Source organism: Lagopus leucura, unplaced genomic scaffold (assembly GCF_019238085.1).
Source record: "Lagopus leucura isolate 7727_CA_CO unplaced genomic scaffold, USGS_WTPT01 Super-Scaffold_100064, whole genome shotgun sequence".
NCBI classification, from domain to species: Eukaryota; Metazoa; Chordata; class Aves; order Galliformes; family Phasianidae; genus Lagopus; species Lagopus leucura.
Genome location: NW_024962308.1, coordinates 383,968 through 400,181, shown reverse-complemented (window position 1 = coordinate 400,181; position 16,214 = coordinate 383,968). Strand labels below are relative to the sequence as shown.

The window sequence follows — 16,214 nt, the reverse complement described above, 5'->3', positions numbered from 1 at the left end:
CCACCTTTTATTATAATTGATTCTGCATCGCCATAGGAACCTGCTCCAGTGTGAGTGAAGAGCAGTTGCCTTCCCTGTGCGCTCTCCAGGAGAGAGGCATCTGCTCCTTCCCTCAAGATGGCAGGTGCTGGAGCTGGGAATCGCTGTGGCTGAGTGGCTGGGCCCCCCGACCATGCAATCCAGGTATTGTCCATGCCCCAACCCCTCGCAAGTGTTCATGCTATGGGGAGGACAGAGGATTTGCAGAGCCAGGAAGTGCTAAGGGGAGGGGGAAGTTGTCTCTATGCTTAGTTGTCAAGGACCTTTCACTGGTGATGGGTTCGGGAGATGGGGTAGCTCTGCTCATCTGGTGTTGGGACCAGTATGTCTTCTGGTGGAAACTGTTGAGTCCAGATGGAGAGAGCAGGATGTTGGGCTTTTCTGTTGTTATGGGTAACAGACAGATTTATTGTTGGGTTATCTTCCTACCGGGTGGCTTGGTTTGGTGGTGGTGGGATTTCTGTGTTCTGGGATGACTGAAGGCACATGAAGGGAGTTCTGCAGAGCACTGTGCTGGGCTGAGCTTCCCATGCCCTGCTCCCAGGGAGACCAGGGACTGCAGTATCTGGGAAGAATCATCTCTCCTTAGCTGAGGCTCTTGCCTGGAGGTTGCCTTCTGCTTGTCTGTCCTGAATGTGATTAGAGCAGGCCATCTCTGTGGTGAAAACTGGATAGAGAAAAGGCAGAGTTGGGTGAGGGGCACCGTGCCTAGCAATGTGCCAGGGGGCTGACTCTTGGTATGGTTCAGTCTATCAGGGTACATGATGCTGTGGACCTCAGAGCCCCAGAACTGCCCCTGCACCCTCTAGGGGCAAGAGTGCCTCACCCTCAGTGTTTCGTGCTGCTGCCCTGGCCTGATTAGCTCCATCCTGTGCTCCATGCCTTGTCTTCCTCTACTGTGGGGCTCAGCAGCAATCCTGAAGTAGAGCTGCCTTGCCAGCAGGTCCCCTCCACAGTGGCTGCATGGGACCAGAAAAACAGCAGAGTCCCGGCCTTCCTGTTAGCTGTGGGCTGGTTGTCAGAAGACTTGCCAGCCTTTTACAAGGGGGCTTGGGTTACAGACATGCAGGGCTGCAGGGCTGGGATGGAACCAAGGGGCAGTGGGCAGAAAGGGCCTGGGGTCCTCCTGCAGCCCAGGCAAAGGGCTGTGGGTACATCCCCTCAGCCCGGTTCTTCATGTCATGGGCAGATGGGCATTCCTCAGCCCCTGCCCTGGTGCCTCCCTGCACAGCGCATGGGGCAGAGGAGAGTCACAGAGCATCCCTCCCAGGGTCTCGACCTGTGTAGTCCATGACAGTCCTGCAGGACAGAAGTGTCATTCCTTCTGGAAGGTGCTCGAAAGCAAACGCTAAACAATCTTTAGAGCATGAGGGGACATCTGGACCCATTGGTGCAGTTAAGGGATTCTGCTGACACTTGGGGTCTTCCTTGGACCTTCATGGGAGCTGGGAGCTGAGCCAAGTGATGGAGAAGTGCTGGCAGGGCTGGTGGTGGAGGCCCTCCTGAAGGAAAACAAACTGCTGCCACTCATCCCTGCAGACTGCTTGTAAGGGACCCACAGCCCATTCCAGGGCACTGCTTTGGAGCAGAAGCCTGTAATGCATGTCTCCATGCCATGATCTGTAGCCCTGTGGGACGGATTCCACAGAGGATCGGGTGCTTGTTCCTGGAAACAGAGCCTACAAATACTCTCTTCCTGAGGGGCATAACTAGGCTGGAACAGGAGGAGATCCTGTGGGAGAGAGCTTCCTCCAGAGGAAAGGTGAGCACTGCAGAATGGCAGGTGAATGCAATCGTTTGGGAAGGAGTGAAGAGGGGATGCAGCTCCTCTTATTCCCTCCTTAGAGGGATCTCCAGCTGCCCCTGGCTGTGGCAGCCGCTCTGTTGATCCTGGCAGCCGTGCAGTAACCCAGTGGCATGTGTTCATTTGTTAGTGTGGGGAATCAGCAGCAACATTGACTGAAAAAGGCAATGCAAGCCCTGCCAAGAATTCTGCTGTGCAGCGAGATCCCTATGGCAGTGCCAGAGGTGTGCCCAGCCCGGCTCTGAAGGAGAAGGGCCTGTGGGCCAGGAAGCACGGCTGTGGAGCAGCGGAGGGAGAGACAAAGTCCTTCAGTGCCGCAAGAAAAGCCTTTCCGTCTCTCTCTGGAGCTGGTAGGCCTGCAGACCTCTTGCTTAAGCACTTTGCCTGCAGCCCTCACAAGGGTGCTTGCTTCCCTGTCTCCCTGGCAATCGCGTTTGCTCTCCGGTTGCAACAGGAGGTTGTGTGCCATGCACGGCAGTGGGATGAATATTAACAACAGGGATCATGTTGAGCCGGGTCCTGTGAGACCCCTGGCTCCTGCAGAGCAGCTGAGTACTCCCAGCTCTGAGCAGAGCGTGTATGTGGCATTGCTCCCCTGTCCTGCTCATTTTGCACACCAATTCCTCCTTGAACCCTGGGTATTTGGGATATTCCTCCAGTTTGCCTTACGTAGGTTTGTATGGAGAGAAACAGTGGATCTGTGCTTTGAAAAGCAGGGTTGCTTTAGCAGCATCCTAATGAATTTGATGCTGTTCCTTGCGTGCAGACATTTTGTTTGCTCTCTTCATGTGGAGTTGAGCATTTTAGCCCCCTCAGAACTCTCCTCCATCAAAACTAGTTCTGCTTTCTCTGCTTAAGATATTACACACATTTATTGATGTTATATAATTGTACATGTCTTCTTTTGTTGTGAGACGGGACTAAGAAAGTTGCGTTTATTTAAAAGCATGCAAATGAAGTCCCTCCCTGGCTGTTGGACTGCATCCATGACACAGTGCAATTAAACCCCGCTTCACTCATAATAGTGCTCATCTTCCAGTTCCATTCTTGGAATAGGTCAGCACTTCGGGTACAGTTCTGCTTCACTGTGTCAATCATGTGGGTCTTTTTTCAATTTCTGCCACTAAAATGCATCCTTTACAGGGCTGGGTGTTTCTTGATATCAACTACAGTGTTGAAAAGCTGTCTTCATCTCCCAGCACTGTAAGACAAGGGTTGTTAGTGCCTTGGTGAGCTGCCTCAGGCCCTGGCTCCACAGCTGGGTTCCCTTCCCACTGATTCCTTTTGTGCTTTCCCATACAGCAGCTAGCTCTCGCTCTTGTCTTTTGGTCAAAAACCTGCAAGGACTGGGAGGGTGGAATAAGCTGATGGATCTGTCTAGGGCAGTGCAGGCAGCAGGCTGAGTCATGCCATGGCGCCATCCCTCCACTGTCCCATCCCTCTGCCACTGCTACTCATGGGATCAGTCTCCATTTGGAGGTGTCTCCAGTGGGAAGGGTGAGCCCTCCACACCAGATGGCATCCTGCATTGTAAACACTGTTTTGTGCCTCTTTTTGAGGTTAATATTTCATTAGATATTTGTCATTTGCCAAATTAACATTTAATTGTGTTTTGTACCCGTAAAAATATCCCCACAGTGTTGCTAAATAGTTGACAGTCCTCTTCCTTTGTGAGTTCTCTCCCTGTTTAGTCATTTCCTTGCTCATGCATTCTTTTTAGTTACTAAGGGAACATGAATCTTAATAAAACTCAATCACATATTCCTTAAATAACAGCTGCCTTCACTTAACTACCTTACCAGCATTTTCTTGGGAAATTAAGGTCTGATTCTTCACATGGTAATAAAATAGCAACACATCCTGAATGCGAGAGAAATACTTTAATACAGGGTTACTATTTGGCAGAAAACCTTGTATTTTCCTCCACATATGCATGTTTCTCCCTGCATTTTTGATATCAGTTACAAGTCAGTTGGGCACCTCCAGACACATGATTTGTGCTTGAGTTGATTATATTGCAGCAGGACCTGTTCTCAGCATCGCTGGTACCAAGGATTACAAATTGGAATTCTCCTAACCCAGATGTATCCATGGGAAGCATGAATCTCCACTGAAGTCTCTGGTGGAGGGCTGCAGCTGGTGGAAGTCATTCGGCCAGCAGTGGCTACTTGGCAGCCACAAAGCAGGGATGCTCTGCCATGTTAATGCAAGACATGGTGTTAGGGCTCCTGGTGCAGGGTTGGACTCTGAGATGCTGTCTTTGTGCAATCACAATGACCAGATCACAGAAGGCCCCAATTATCCCAGCACCGAGCTGGAATAGATAGTTAGCACTTGGGAAGAGCTCTCTGCGCAGAGATTATTGCAATTTTCAGCCCCACAGCCTCATGCAGTATAATTTCTGGAAGAATAATTGGCAGAGGGAGAGAAGGAGCCTGGTTGCTTTTGTTTATTTGATCTCTGAGCTATTTTCACCGAAGTCTGAATTCTGACAGCTGTGGCCAAAAATTTCTGTGCGTATCCAGAAAGTCACTGTGCTATGTGTGGAAGTTATAGGATGACGTTACTGAATGTCTCCTGTGGAACAGCAGTTGGTTCCCACCTACACATTTTAGCTTTGCTCTCTGTTCAGCTCTATGAAATCGAATTACAAAAAGGTCCATGAACATCTCTAGGCCCTGACACTCTAGCTTGGGATTTTCAGAAACTGTTGGAAGGTCACTTAGTATTACAGAGTCACAGACTTGAAAGGGTTGAAAAGGACCTCTAGAAATGGAGTCCAGTCCCCCTGCTGAAGCAGGTTTCCTTCCATAGGTCACACATGTTGGTGTTCAGATGGGTCTCAAATGTCTCCATAGGAGGAGACTCCACCACCTCTCTTGGGCAGCCTGCTCCTGTGCTCTGTCACTCTGACAATAAAGAAGTTCTTCCTTGTGTTACTGTGGAGCTTCCCGTGTTCCAGATTCACAGAATCACAGAATCACAGAACTGTAGGGGTTGGAAGGGACCTCCTGAGATCATCGAGTCCAACCCCCTGCCAAAGCAGGTTCCCTACACCAGGTAGCACAGGTAGGCATCCAGGCAGGTCTTGAACATCTCCAGAGAAGGAGACTCCACCACCTCCCTGGGCAGCCTGTTCCAGTGCTCCATCACCCTCACTGTAAAGAAGTTCTTGCGCATGTTTGTGCGGAACTTCCTATGCTGCAGTTTCCAGCCATTTCCCCTTGTCCTGTCTCCACTCACCACTGAAAAGAGTCCGGCCTCGCCATTCTGCCCCCCACACCTTAGATATTTATAGACCTGGATCAGGTCCCCTCTCAGTCTCCTTTTCTCAAGGCTGAACAGACCCAGTTCACTCAGCCTTTCCTCATAGGGGAGATGCTCCAGGCCCTTCACCATCTTCGTGGCCCTCCGCTGGACTCTTTCCAAGAGATCCCTGTCTTTTTTGTACTGGGGAGCCCAGAACTGGAGGCAGTACTCCAGATGAGGTCTTACCAGGGCAGAGTAGAGGGGGAGGATCACCTCCTTTGACCTGCTGGCCACGCTCTTTTTAATGCACCCCAGTAAGCCATTGGCCTTTTTGGCCACAAGGGCACACTGCTGGCTCATGGCCAACCTGTCATCCACCAGGACACCCAGGTCCCTTTCCGCAGAGCTCCCCTCCAGCAGGTCATCCCCCAACCTGTACTGGTGCATGCAATTATTCCTCCCCAGATGCAAGACTCTACACTTGCTTTTGTTAAACCTCATCCGGTTTTTTTCTGCCCAGCTCTCCAGCCTATCCAGGTCTTGCTGAATGGCAACACAGCCTTCAGGCGTGTCAGCCAATCCTCCCAACTTCGTATCATCGGCAAACTTGCTGAGGGTGGCCATTATCCCCTCATCAAGGTCATTGATGAAGATGTTGAACAAGACCAGACCCAGCACAGACCCCTGAGGAACACCGCTAGTTACAGGCCTCCAACCGGACTCTACACCACCAACAACGACCCTCTGTGCTCTGCCAGTCAGCCAGTTCTCAACCCACCTCACTGTCCACTCATCTATCCCACACTTCCTCAGCTTTGTTATAAGGACATCATGGGGGACAGTATCAAATGCCTTGCTGAAATCAAGGTAGACTACATCCACTGCTCTCCCCCTATCCACCCAGCCAGAGACAACATCATAGAAGGCTACCAGGTTGGTCAAGCACGACCTCCCCCTTGTGAACCCGTGCTGACTACTCCTGATAACCTCCTCTTCTTCCAGTTGTCTGGAGATGACATCCAGTACAAGCTGTTCCATCACCTTTCCAGGGACAGAGGTGAGGCTGACTGGCCTATAATTGCCTGGGTCTTCCTTCTTGCCTTTTTTGAAGACCGGGGTGACGTTGGCTATCTTCCAGTCTTCAGGCACCTTCCCCGTCTTCCAAGACTTCTCAAAGATGACCGAAAGCGGTTCAGCAATCACCTCTGCCAGCTCCTTCAGCACCCGTGGATGAATCCCATCGGGTCCCATGGATTTCTGAACATTGATGTTGCCTAGGCGCTCCCGGACCACCTCTTCCCTGACAGAAGGGGGGTCTTCCATTCCCCAGATCCTCTCACTAATCTCCAGGGTCTCAGATTCCCGAGGGGGAGCTTTTTCACTGAAGACAGAAGCAAAGAAGGCATTCAGTATCTCCGCCTTCTCAGCATCCCCCGTTACCAGAACACCCCCGTCACTTAGCAGGGGAGCCACATTCTCCCTAGTCTTCCTTTTACTGTTAATGTACTTGAAAAAACCTTTTTTATTATCCTTTATCCCCTTTGCCAGATTTAATTCCAGGCGGGCTTTAGCCTTCCTTGTCGCATCCCTGCAGACCCTGACAACATTCCTGTATTCTTCCCAAGTAGTCAGACCCTTTTTCCACATTTCATGGGCCTTCTTCTTTCCTTTGAGTTTGTGCACGAGCTCCTTGCTCATCCACACAGGTCTCCTGCCACCCTTTCCCGATTTCTTCCTCACAGGGACGCACCGATCCTGAGCTTGGAAGAAGAGCTGCTTAAATGCCGACCAGCTCTCACAGGCCCCCTTGCCTTCCAACACCCTAGCCCATGAGACAGCTCCAAGTAGGCCCCGAAAGAGATCGAAGTTGGCTCTCCTAAAGTCCAGGATAGCAATCCTACTTTTTGCTTTACTTCTTCCACTCAGGATCTTGAACTCCACCATCTCGTGGTCACTACAACCCAAGCTGCCCCCGACCTTTACTTCCCTGACAAGCCCTTCTCTATTAGTGAGAATAAGGTCCAGCAGTACCCCTCTCCTCGTCGATTCCTCAACCACCTGCATCAGGAAGTTGTCTTCAACACATTGCAGGAACCGTCTGGACCGCGCATGCCTGGCCACATTGCTTTTCTAGCAAATATCTGGATGATTGAAGTCCCCCATAAGCACCAGCGCCTGGGATCGTGACGCTGCTTCCAACTGTTTGTGGAAGGCCTCATCAACCTCCTCCTCCTGATCAGGGGGCCTGTAGCACACACCCACAACGGTGTCAGCCATACCAGCCCGCCCCTTGATTCTTACCCACAAGCTCTCCACTGCTACACCACTCTCCCCCAGGTGGAGTTCAATACATTCAAGCTGCTCTCTTACATAAAGAGCAACTCCACCACCCCGCCTTGCAGGCCGATCTTTCCTAAAAAGCACATAGCCCTCCATGACAACATTCCAGTCATGCGAGCTGTCCCACCACGTCTCTGTGATCGCAATGAGATCATAGCCATGTGACCGCACGCAGATCTCTAACTCTTCCTGTTTATTTCCCATACTGCGCGCATTAGTGTATAGACACTTCAGGGAGACAGCATTCCCCTGCCACACTCCATCCCTTCGAACTCCACCCTCGTCACCCATCAAATTCACTTTTGAGCCTTGAACTACCTGAACCTCAGCAGTGCTCATTTTGTCCCCTTCCCCCTTCTTACCTAGTTTAAAGATTTTTCAATGAGGCCTGCCAGCTCCTGGGCTAGGATCCTTTTACCCCTTGTAGACAGTTGAGCTCCATCTGCAGCCATCATGCCAGGAGCCGAGTAAATTGCCCCATGATCAAAAAAACAAAAGTTCTTCTGCCTGCACCATCCTCTAAGCCATTTATTGATGAGGAGGGCCTTTTTGATCCTTTCAGAGTCCTTCCCCGCCACTGAAGGGATAGAAGAGAAGATCACTTGCATTCCCGCACCATCCAGTACCCTCCCCAGACCCTTGAAGTCATTTTTGATTGCCCTTAGGCTTCTCTTGGCAGTATCATCACTGCCAACCTGAACTACCAATAAGGGGTAGTAGTCAGACGGGCGAATAAGCCCAGGCAGCTTTCTAGAGATGTCCCTGACCCGTGCCCCAGGAAGGCAGCACACTTCCCTCCGGGTGGGGTCAGGACGACATATCGGGCCCTCAGTTCCTTTTAGAAGGGAGTCTCCTACAACTATCACCCTCCTTTCTTTACCAGAAGAGGCGGTCTTCAAGCGTGGAGCCGACCGCCTCTCCTTAGCAAAGCTCAGAGGCTGTTCCACCACCTTGTTCTCAGCCTCTTCACCCTCCAGTTCCAGGGTTTCAAACCTATTACTTAGGGGCACCTGAGGAACCGAGGTAGGTCGGGGAGGGCGCCGCCTGCGTCGCTGAGGTGGGACATGCTGCCATTCCTCTTCTCCTCCCAAGTCAGCTCTCTCGTTTTTACTACGGGAAGGCAGAGAGTCCACTACAGGCTGGGGGTTGCAATCTCTGCTTGTTTCTTGCAGAGAGTTACACCACCAGTCTATCTCCCTCTCGCAGTCCCTTCCTGTCCCTCCTCTCGCAGATTCTTCCTGTTGCCCATTGTTCTATTGCTGTTTGCCATCAAAAGGAGTCCACCTCCATCGACTTGACTCACACACTTCAGGTATTTATAAACAGTGATGAGATCCCCCTCAGCTTTCTCTTCTCCAGGCTGAACAGTCCCACGGCTCTCAGCCTTTCCTCATGCAGAAGATGCTCCAGGCTCTGAATCATCTTTGCGGCCCCTCTGATTGGGTCACGTGGAACCATCATCTGCTCCTGTGCTCACTCTGTGTCTGACCACCATCTTTCCATGGGAACAACATCAGACCAGTCTGAAGAGCTTCCAGGCAAGAAGTCAGCTCACTTTGAGGCCCTGGGGATGCTTTATTCCCAACTCTGTCCTCATCTTCATGGTTCACATCCACCTCTGGACTACTGACCACTCCTTGCAGAGTGTGAGGAGCCAGGTTCTACAAGGCACTGTGCTCTGAGGCTGGCCATTCTCTGCTGACTGGGAAATGTGCTTCCTGCTCAGCTGGAAAACTCCCCAGCTCAGTTCGTTCACCCCATCCTTCTCCCCTCCTGATGCGGTACTCATGCCATGGGAATCCACAGCACGAGCAAGGGAGAGTCAGAGGCTTGCCAGTGTAGGCCTGAGGGAGCCTAACTGACTGCCTGGGCAGCTGCTACCAGGGAAGGCAGGAACTGCCATAGAAATCTAATATTTGCAATTTGTACTCATTGAAGGTCAGATGATATATTTGTCAAAATCCCTGACAGAGAAGGCACGAGAAGTGCTCCTCTCTGCCCATGGCACTGCTTGGCTGAGCAGTCCTGGTCTTCCTCCATAGACCTGCCAGCAGATGGTTGCGTCCTGAGCCAGCACCATTTCCCAAGATCAGGGTATATATCTTTGATTTTGTGAGAGCACTATGGACCAGAACCTGCCAGGGCCACGCGTGCCTTCGCCCAATCAGTCATTCCTGTGATGGAGACCTGTCATTGGAGATAATGACCCACGTGCTGTCCTTGAGAGGTAGCTCATGAGAGCTGGTGCCTTCCTGAAGTGCTAAAAGGTTGTATCTGGCAGACCCACAGGCTCCACACTGCTTGAGCTGGGCTTCCAGCATGGTTGAGAATATATGGGAGGTGGGTGTAAACCTCAGCATGATGAGCACTTCACAATCCAAGAGACTTCTGATTGCAGTCATCCTAGGGGTGACAAACATCCTGTCACTGGGATGCTGGATATAAGTAGTTTCCCTTTGGAGATGTGCAGTGGGTATTTCCCTGCAATAACGTAGCTGACAAATGAAGGTAAAGATACTACTCACCCTCCAAGGACATAAGAAGCCTTGACATGTAATTGGGAAGCTGGTGTCAGTGGAAGTGTTGAGAAAGCTGTTTTGGAGTGGTTGTTATTTGGGGTTTAGACATACCTTGGCCAAGTATCGGCATAGATGCCAGCTCAGGGCTCATCATCCCTATAGAGAGGCGTGTTTCGGTGGTGCTTTGTACCAGTGGGAGAACTGGGCTGTGCTGCACACTGCTGTAGAGATGCCTATCAAGAGAACATTCTATGTCTGGCCTAGACACAAAAGATATTCTGGGAAGGGAGAGTACCAAATAAATGGGGTGAAAAGGGACCAGAGAGCAGTTGTGATCAGCTCTGTTCAGGTCTGTGCCCACACCCATTCAGCCTCTTCGCTATCAAATCTTGCTTTTGCCTATTTAGGCTTCTCAAGCAAGGACAGAGGGAAGGGGATTTGTCTATTAAGTGCCTCCCACCCCCTGATCACAAACTGTGCTGGACTGAAAAGTGCAACATGTGAGGATCAGCCAATCTCCAACATGTGGCAGATCACTTCTGCTGCAGGAAGTTGTGACAGATATCAAGAGCATCCTTCTGCACACATCACCATTTCCATTCACAGTGTACTCAGAAACAGGAGTAGCTTACCTCTATACAGATCACAGGGCACTGGGTCACTGTCTTGCAACTGAATCCTGGGACTCAGGAAGGTGGACAGAGAGCACACCCCTCCTTCTCACCTTGCTGCTGCTGTTGCCCTTTATTTTTCTGTTTTTGTGATATGAAATTATTTTTAAAGCCTGCAAGCACTGTTCCTTGCGGTGTCCCAGGAGGTGCAGATAAAGGAAAGAGAGCAGGTGTTCAGCATGAGTCAGAGCCATGTCAAACATTCTGTGGTCCATAGCTGGCTGCCTTTTCCTACTGATAGTTGCTCCCAGTATTGCTGCCTGGAGGGCAGGGGCATGCTTGGCTGGGTGTCTCCTAGTGGGACCTTTTGCTGCAGTCTCCACAACACTAAGAGCACTCAGGCTCCAGGATGGAGCAAGGGGACTTTGGTAAAGATGTTCTCCTACCCAGGAGAGCTCTGGTCTAAGAGACACTGAGAACTCACAGCATTTGCTAAATCAGGAATGTCTTTGTTGCTTTGTTATGACAGCTAAATGACTGCTGTTCTTTTAACTTCTGTCAATTTGTCTTTCTGCTTTTCATCCCTAGCCCAAGAAAGCTGGATCCTGGAGATCTTTGCTCAGTGATGTGGCTGTTGGGAGGCAGTCTTCTGCTTCTCCTGCAACAGCAATGCTAGTGCACCCACACAGCTGGAGTGAGGTAGGTGCTCTCCTTCTCCTCCAGGACTCAGCCCCTTCTAGGCCTGGTCCAAAACTGAAGGCAGTCATTAACTCAAGGGACACACAGCAGCTGAAAACATCACCCTTGGTGAGAATGGGCAAACTCTGAGCTTGTGCCCATCTTGGGAAATTGTCAAGGCCAGACAGGTAAAGCCCTGAGAAACCTGCTCAGATTCACAGCTAAGGTCCTCAGTCTCATTTTCCTGTGGTTCAGGGCAAGTGGTCCCACGTGCAGCACTGTGCTTGGCAGGCAGCTAGCCTCTCCAGAGGGACTCTGGGGATTTACGTAGAGGCAAGCTCAGGACTAGCAGACTAAGTTGCCACCCACCCCGTTCCTTTGTGTCCCTGCTGAGTGGCATCACTGTGGCAGTGCTTCCTGAGCTTGCCAGAAAACCATGGACCCACTTGTGAACCTGTGTCTTTGAGGTGGTAAGGGAGATTTCCTTTTGAAACATCCTCACTTTCTACAAAGCACCTCCTCCCTACATTTACTCCTCCTTCCTGTTGTCTTTCTCACTTCTTCAGCTGCCAAAAGTAAAAACAATAACCCCTCTGATTCTTAAATTACTTGAAGCAAAAATGACTCCTGGTGAATGCTGACAGTTTAGAAGCTGGATTTAAAACAATAATAATTAAGAAAAGTTTCAAGCTGAGAGTATTACTTTTCAATTAACAAATACTCTTCCCATGTTTCCTGCCTGAAAATACGTACTAAATTCAGCCTCTGGCCATAAATATCACTGTCCCCAGGCTTTTCTCTCAGATAACTGACTGCTTGTCTGGCTGCGTCAGCAAGCACAGAACTGCAATTCTGGCAACAGAGACTCTTCCCTGCCCTCTCCCGTCTCTAATTATTTAGCAGCTAAGGTGCTCTTTAGCTGAAGCCCGCGGCCAATTCCTCCTCTCTCTCCATCTCTGCTTTTCCCTCCAGGAGCTCTCGGTCTGCACAGGAGTGAATCCTGAGCTCCTTGGCTCAGCTTAGCAGTGCTGGTGGCTATGGAGTGAGCGGTACAGGTGGTGTTCCAGGTGCACAGCAGGAGGCTGGAGCTGGCTGCCCAAGCCCCGATGCTCCCTGTCCTCGTGCTCTTTGCAGCTCGTGTGCCTCACCTCTGCCATGAATGATGCATCGACGATGGATTATGAACTGCTGTCCCCGTCCTTGGTTGAGCACCCGGCCAGCACTGCGGGCATGGATGCCGAGCAGAAAACCGTCTTTGCCTTTGTCATCTTCCTCCTCGTCTTCTTGGTGATGCTGATGGTGCGCTGCTTTCGCATCCTGCTGGACCCCTACAGCCGCATGCCTGCCTCCTCCTGGACTGACCACAAGGAGGGGTTGGAGAGGGGCCAGTTTGACTACGCCTTGGTGTAGAGGGCAGGGATGGGGCGAGCCTGCGTGCTCCGAATGCCTCCCACCCCAGCTGGCCCCGGCCCCGGCCCCCCCTTCCTCTGTGGTGTTGCCCCGGGCCAGCAGGGATGCCGTGGGCAGGGAGGCGAGGTCGGGCTCTTGTCTGGGGTGGGTTTTCTAGGGGTTTCTCTCTTTTCTAAGCACTTTTCAGTTCTCTTCGCAGCCTGCAGCACTCTCGGCAAGACGCATCAGAGGGGTGATGTGACTCCCCACGGGTCTCGCTGCCCACCGTGCCCGGGGCAGTGCTGCGTGCCGCAGAGAGGGGCAGGAGGCAGCGGGGCAGGGCATGGCAGGACCTGCCCTCGGCCACGGCCCCCACTGCTCCTGGTCTGGGCAGCTCTGCCCTGCACCAGGCCGGGTGTTGGACTCCCACCTCCTCCTGCCTTCCGCATCACCTCTGTCTGTGTCCTCTGGGGAGTGCTGACCGTGGCCCAGTGTGTGTGCGTGTGTGTTTCCCTGTAGCTGAGCTTTGTCTGTGAGGGGGTTTATAGGCACCTGACCCGAGTGTTGGCTTTGTTCCTCTCTGTGTGGCAGCCTCAAAGTGCCCTCCACAAGTAAGGGGGAGATGGAAACCCCACGTGCAGTGCCCTTCTGCCCTCCAGCCCTGCAGCCCACTCTGTGCTTTACACCATCATGACCGCTCCCTGCCAAACTGGTGGAAATGGTCTGAGCAAGGTGCAGTCATGCAGCCACTTGCAAACCTGCCTGGGAGCCCTGTGGGGAGCCCTGCAGGGATCTAAAATCCCCACACAGCACTTGGGAGGTGGCTCTCATCCAGCCCAGGCCTGGCAGTACCCAGCAGTGCCTCGCTCTGCACATCGCTGCTCCAGCAGGACCTGGGCAGCCTGGGTGTGCTCCTGCATCTGCCTAGCAGAAGGGCTGTGTAAGTGAGGGGAGCTATGGCTGTCCCCATAGCGGGGGAACCCGACTGTGGGAACCGTGCCTCTTAAGCAGGGGTGCTGCAGCTGGCCGCAGGGCTAGCTAGCAAAAGCTGTGGTGGGGTATGGCTGTGGGCTGACAAGTTGTGTGCTATGGGATCTGAACCCGTGGGAGAGAACTTCCTCCTGCTCCACGGAAATAAAGCTGCACTGTGCTAACCCCACACAGCTTTTCCTCTGCTCTGTGATGCGTCCCATCGGGCACTGGGGTGTGTGGGTGCATGTCAGTCATTGCTGGGAGTCATATGAGCACTGGCACAGGGGAAGGTGCAAGGGCTGACTGCTGGGTGATGCAAAAAAACAAAGGCCCAAGGGCTGCTTAGGGCACTACATAACACCCTGCTCTGGTAGGAAAGTCTTTCAGAGTCTTCTGTCTTGGAGGTGGCCAGACAGAGGTATTAGGAGTATGGGATCACATGGACAGCAAAGAAACGGGACACTGGTACCCAGCTCCTGTGAGCCTGCTTCTGCACCTTCCTTGACACCACTGGGTGCATGGCCAAGAACCTACATCACAGAATGTACTGCAACAAACATTCACTGCACGGTCCAGACAGTCCCTATGTTGTGTGACCTCTGCTCAGCACAATCACTATTCAGCAAAACTACCACAAAGCAGCAAAAGTGGGTCTGCTCCACAAAGGTGCATCAGCTGGGAAACAAGAGTGAGCACAGCACAGCAGAGGCAGCCCCACAGCACCAGGTGAGGGGGGCAGGACAGGACTGGTGGCAGTTGGATGTTGCACTGACAGTCTCAAACAAGGTGAGGTGCAAAAACCATTCAAAGAATTGAGTCAGGAGGAACAGGACACAAAGACAAGACTAGAGATAAAGCTGCAGCACTGTTGTTCAAGGTACAGGCAACAGATAGGGCTGGAGACAGGGCAGAAGAGAGGTGTACCTTTGAATATACCTCAGGTAGAGAATGAAAGCCCAGTGCATCCAGCACTCAGAACATCCTCTCAACAGCCCAACAACTCATTGCACAGCACAATCCAAACAGTGCCCAGCAGAACTGCCATGCACAGTGCCTACTGGCTGCACAGCACACATGCTCAGGGACAATTCCACTCCCTTAGGCTCATTTTCTGGAGCGAATTGTTTTCCCATCAAGCCTTAAGCCATCTTGCAGCATGCAAACCGTGAGGTGTGATACAGCATTTCTAACTGATGTGGTTTAACCCAGCAGCAGCTCGGCATCACACAGCTGCTCATTCACTGCCCCCCTTAGTGGGACGAGGGAGAGAACTGAAAACAAAATAGAACCTGTGGGTTGATTTAAAAACTATTTACTAAGACAGAAAAGGAAAATGGAAACAAGAATAAGATAATAACTATATATATATATTTATATTCACAATGCAATCACTTGCTGCTTACCAACTGATGCCCAGCACCCCCCCAAGCAGCAGTTGCCTCCTGGCCAGTTCCTCACAGCTTTGTGCCCTTCTGGATGAAGTCACTTGGGATGGATTCTCCCTACGTCCTGGTTCTGCTGTGCCCCCTGAGCAGCTCCCAGCAGGACTGAGATCTGCATGCAAGCACCAGCTCATCCCCATGTCCATGCACCCAATGGCTGCATACTGGGCCACCAGTTCTGCCTGGACTGGTGGGATGCATGGAACAGAGCAAGGGACATACATGGAGGATGGGGAAGTGGCACATGGTGGCCATGGGGGCAATGAGCCTTGCAGCACAGTGTGATCCCCCAGGACACCCCTAGCCCTGCAGGGCAGCAATGCTGAGGGGACCCAAGCTGTACATGGAGGTGGCTGAGCTGCCTATGCAGGTTGGGTGGCTGTGATGTGAAGACTTGAAGTGACTGTTGGTGCAGGTTTGAGAAAATGGACAAAAACTCTGGTGAGTGTCCATCACATTGTAGAAGCACTGCACTCTGTCCTGGAAAGAGTGAAGGATGGAGAACGTCATGAGTGGGACCATGGTCACCAACTGCTTCTGGAAGCGCCACCATGTTGTTGTTTAACTAATATGCACCACTCTCTGCCTTAATTGGATTATTACCATGGATGTTAGATTTTGGAATATGGGGGAACACTAAGCTCATCTTCCATACTCACAAGATATATATGCATTTGATGTGACTGATAATCCTCACAAGACACTCCTCATTCCTTCTGAATATCATGTAGCTTGAGTGATTACAATCACAGGGTAGAATATGTGGGATAATAGCTTAAGGTGTAGCACTGTTCACTGGAAATTAAGGTACGGGTCATTCACAGGTGCACAAGAGCAGAGTGCAACCTCTATGCCACTAAATTGCACAGAAGGTGCAATTTAGAGTGGAGTGGAGCTCCACAGCCAATAGCTGTGACCTACAGTAGTTCCCTAAGCAGCACAAGGTGTCAATAACATCAAGAGAACTGATGTACTGACTTCAACAAGAGCAGTGCTAGGATGGGAACTTTGTGGTGCTAAACTACTTCCCCAAGTCTGTCATCTTCTTGACAAAAAGCTGTCTTTGGGTGAACTTTGCTCATTATACACTTATTATAATACCAAAACACACCTCCGTCGCAAAGGCTGCCTGCCTCCAAGGCATGACCACCCCTCACTGAGCATGAGCCCT

At 51.5% G+C, this 16,214-nt stretch overlaps 1 protein-coding gene across 5 annotated transcripts in view; it reads left to right on the top strand.

The window, feature by feature from the left end:
* CTXN1 (cortexin 1) overlaps positions 1–13,788 on the top strand; it is a 51,526-nt gene extending 37,738 nt beyond the window's left edge. For 3 of the 5 annotated variants that reach the window (XM_042886851.1, XM_042886849.1, XM_042886852.1), the window contains 2 exons: positions 11,151–11,261; positions 12,213–13,788. In XM_042886851.1, the coding sequence (XP_042742785.1) occupies positions 12,396–12,650 (255 nt within the window). In that variant the 5' untranslated portion in view covers positions 11,151–11,261; positions 12,213–12,395 and the 3' untranslated portion in view covers positions 12,651–13,788. Of the gene's footprint in view, positions 1–2,007; positions 2,194–11,150; positions 11,262–12,212 lie in introns of those variants that run through there. The other 2 variants (XM_042886848.1, XM_042886853.1) reach the window with 2 other exon arrangements.
* Positions 13,789–16,214: the final 2,426 nt, after the last annotated feature.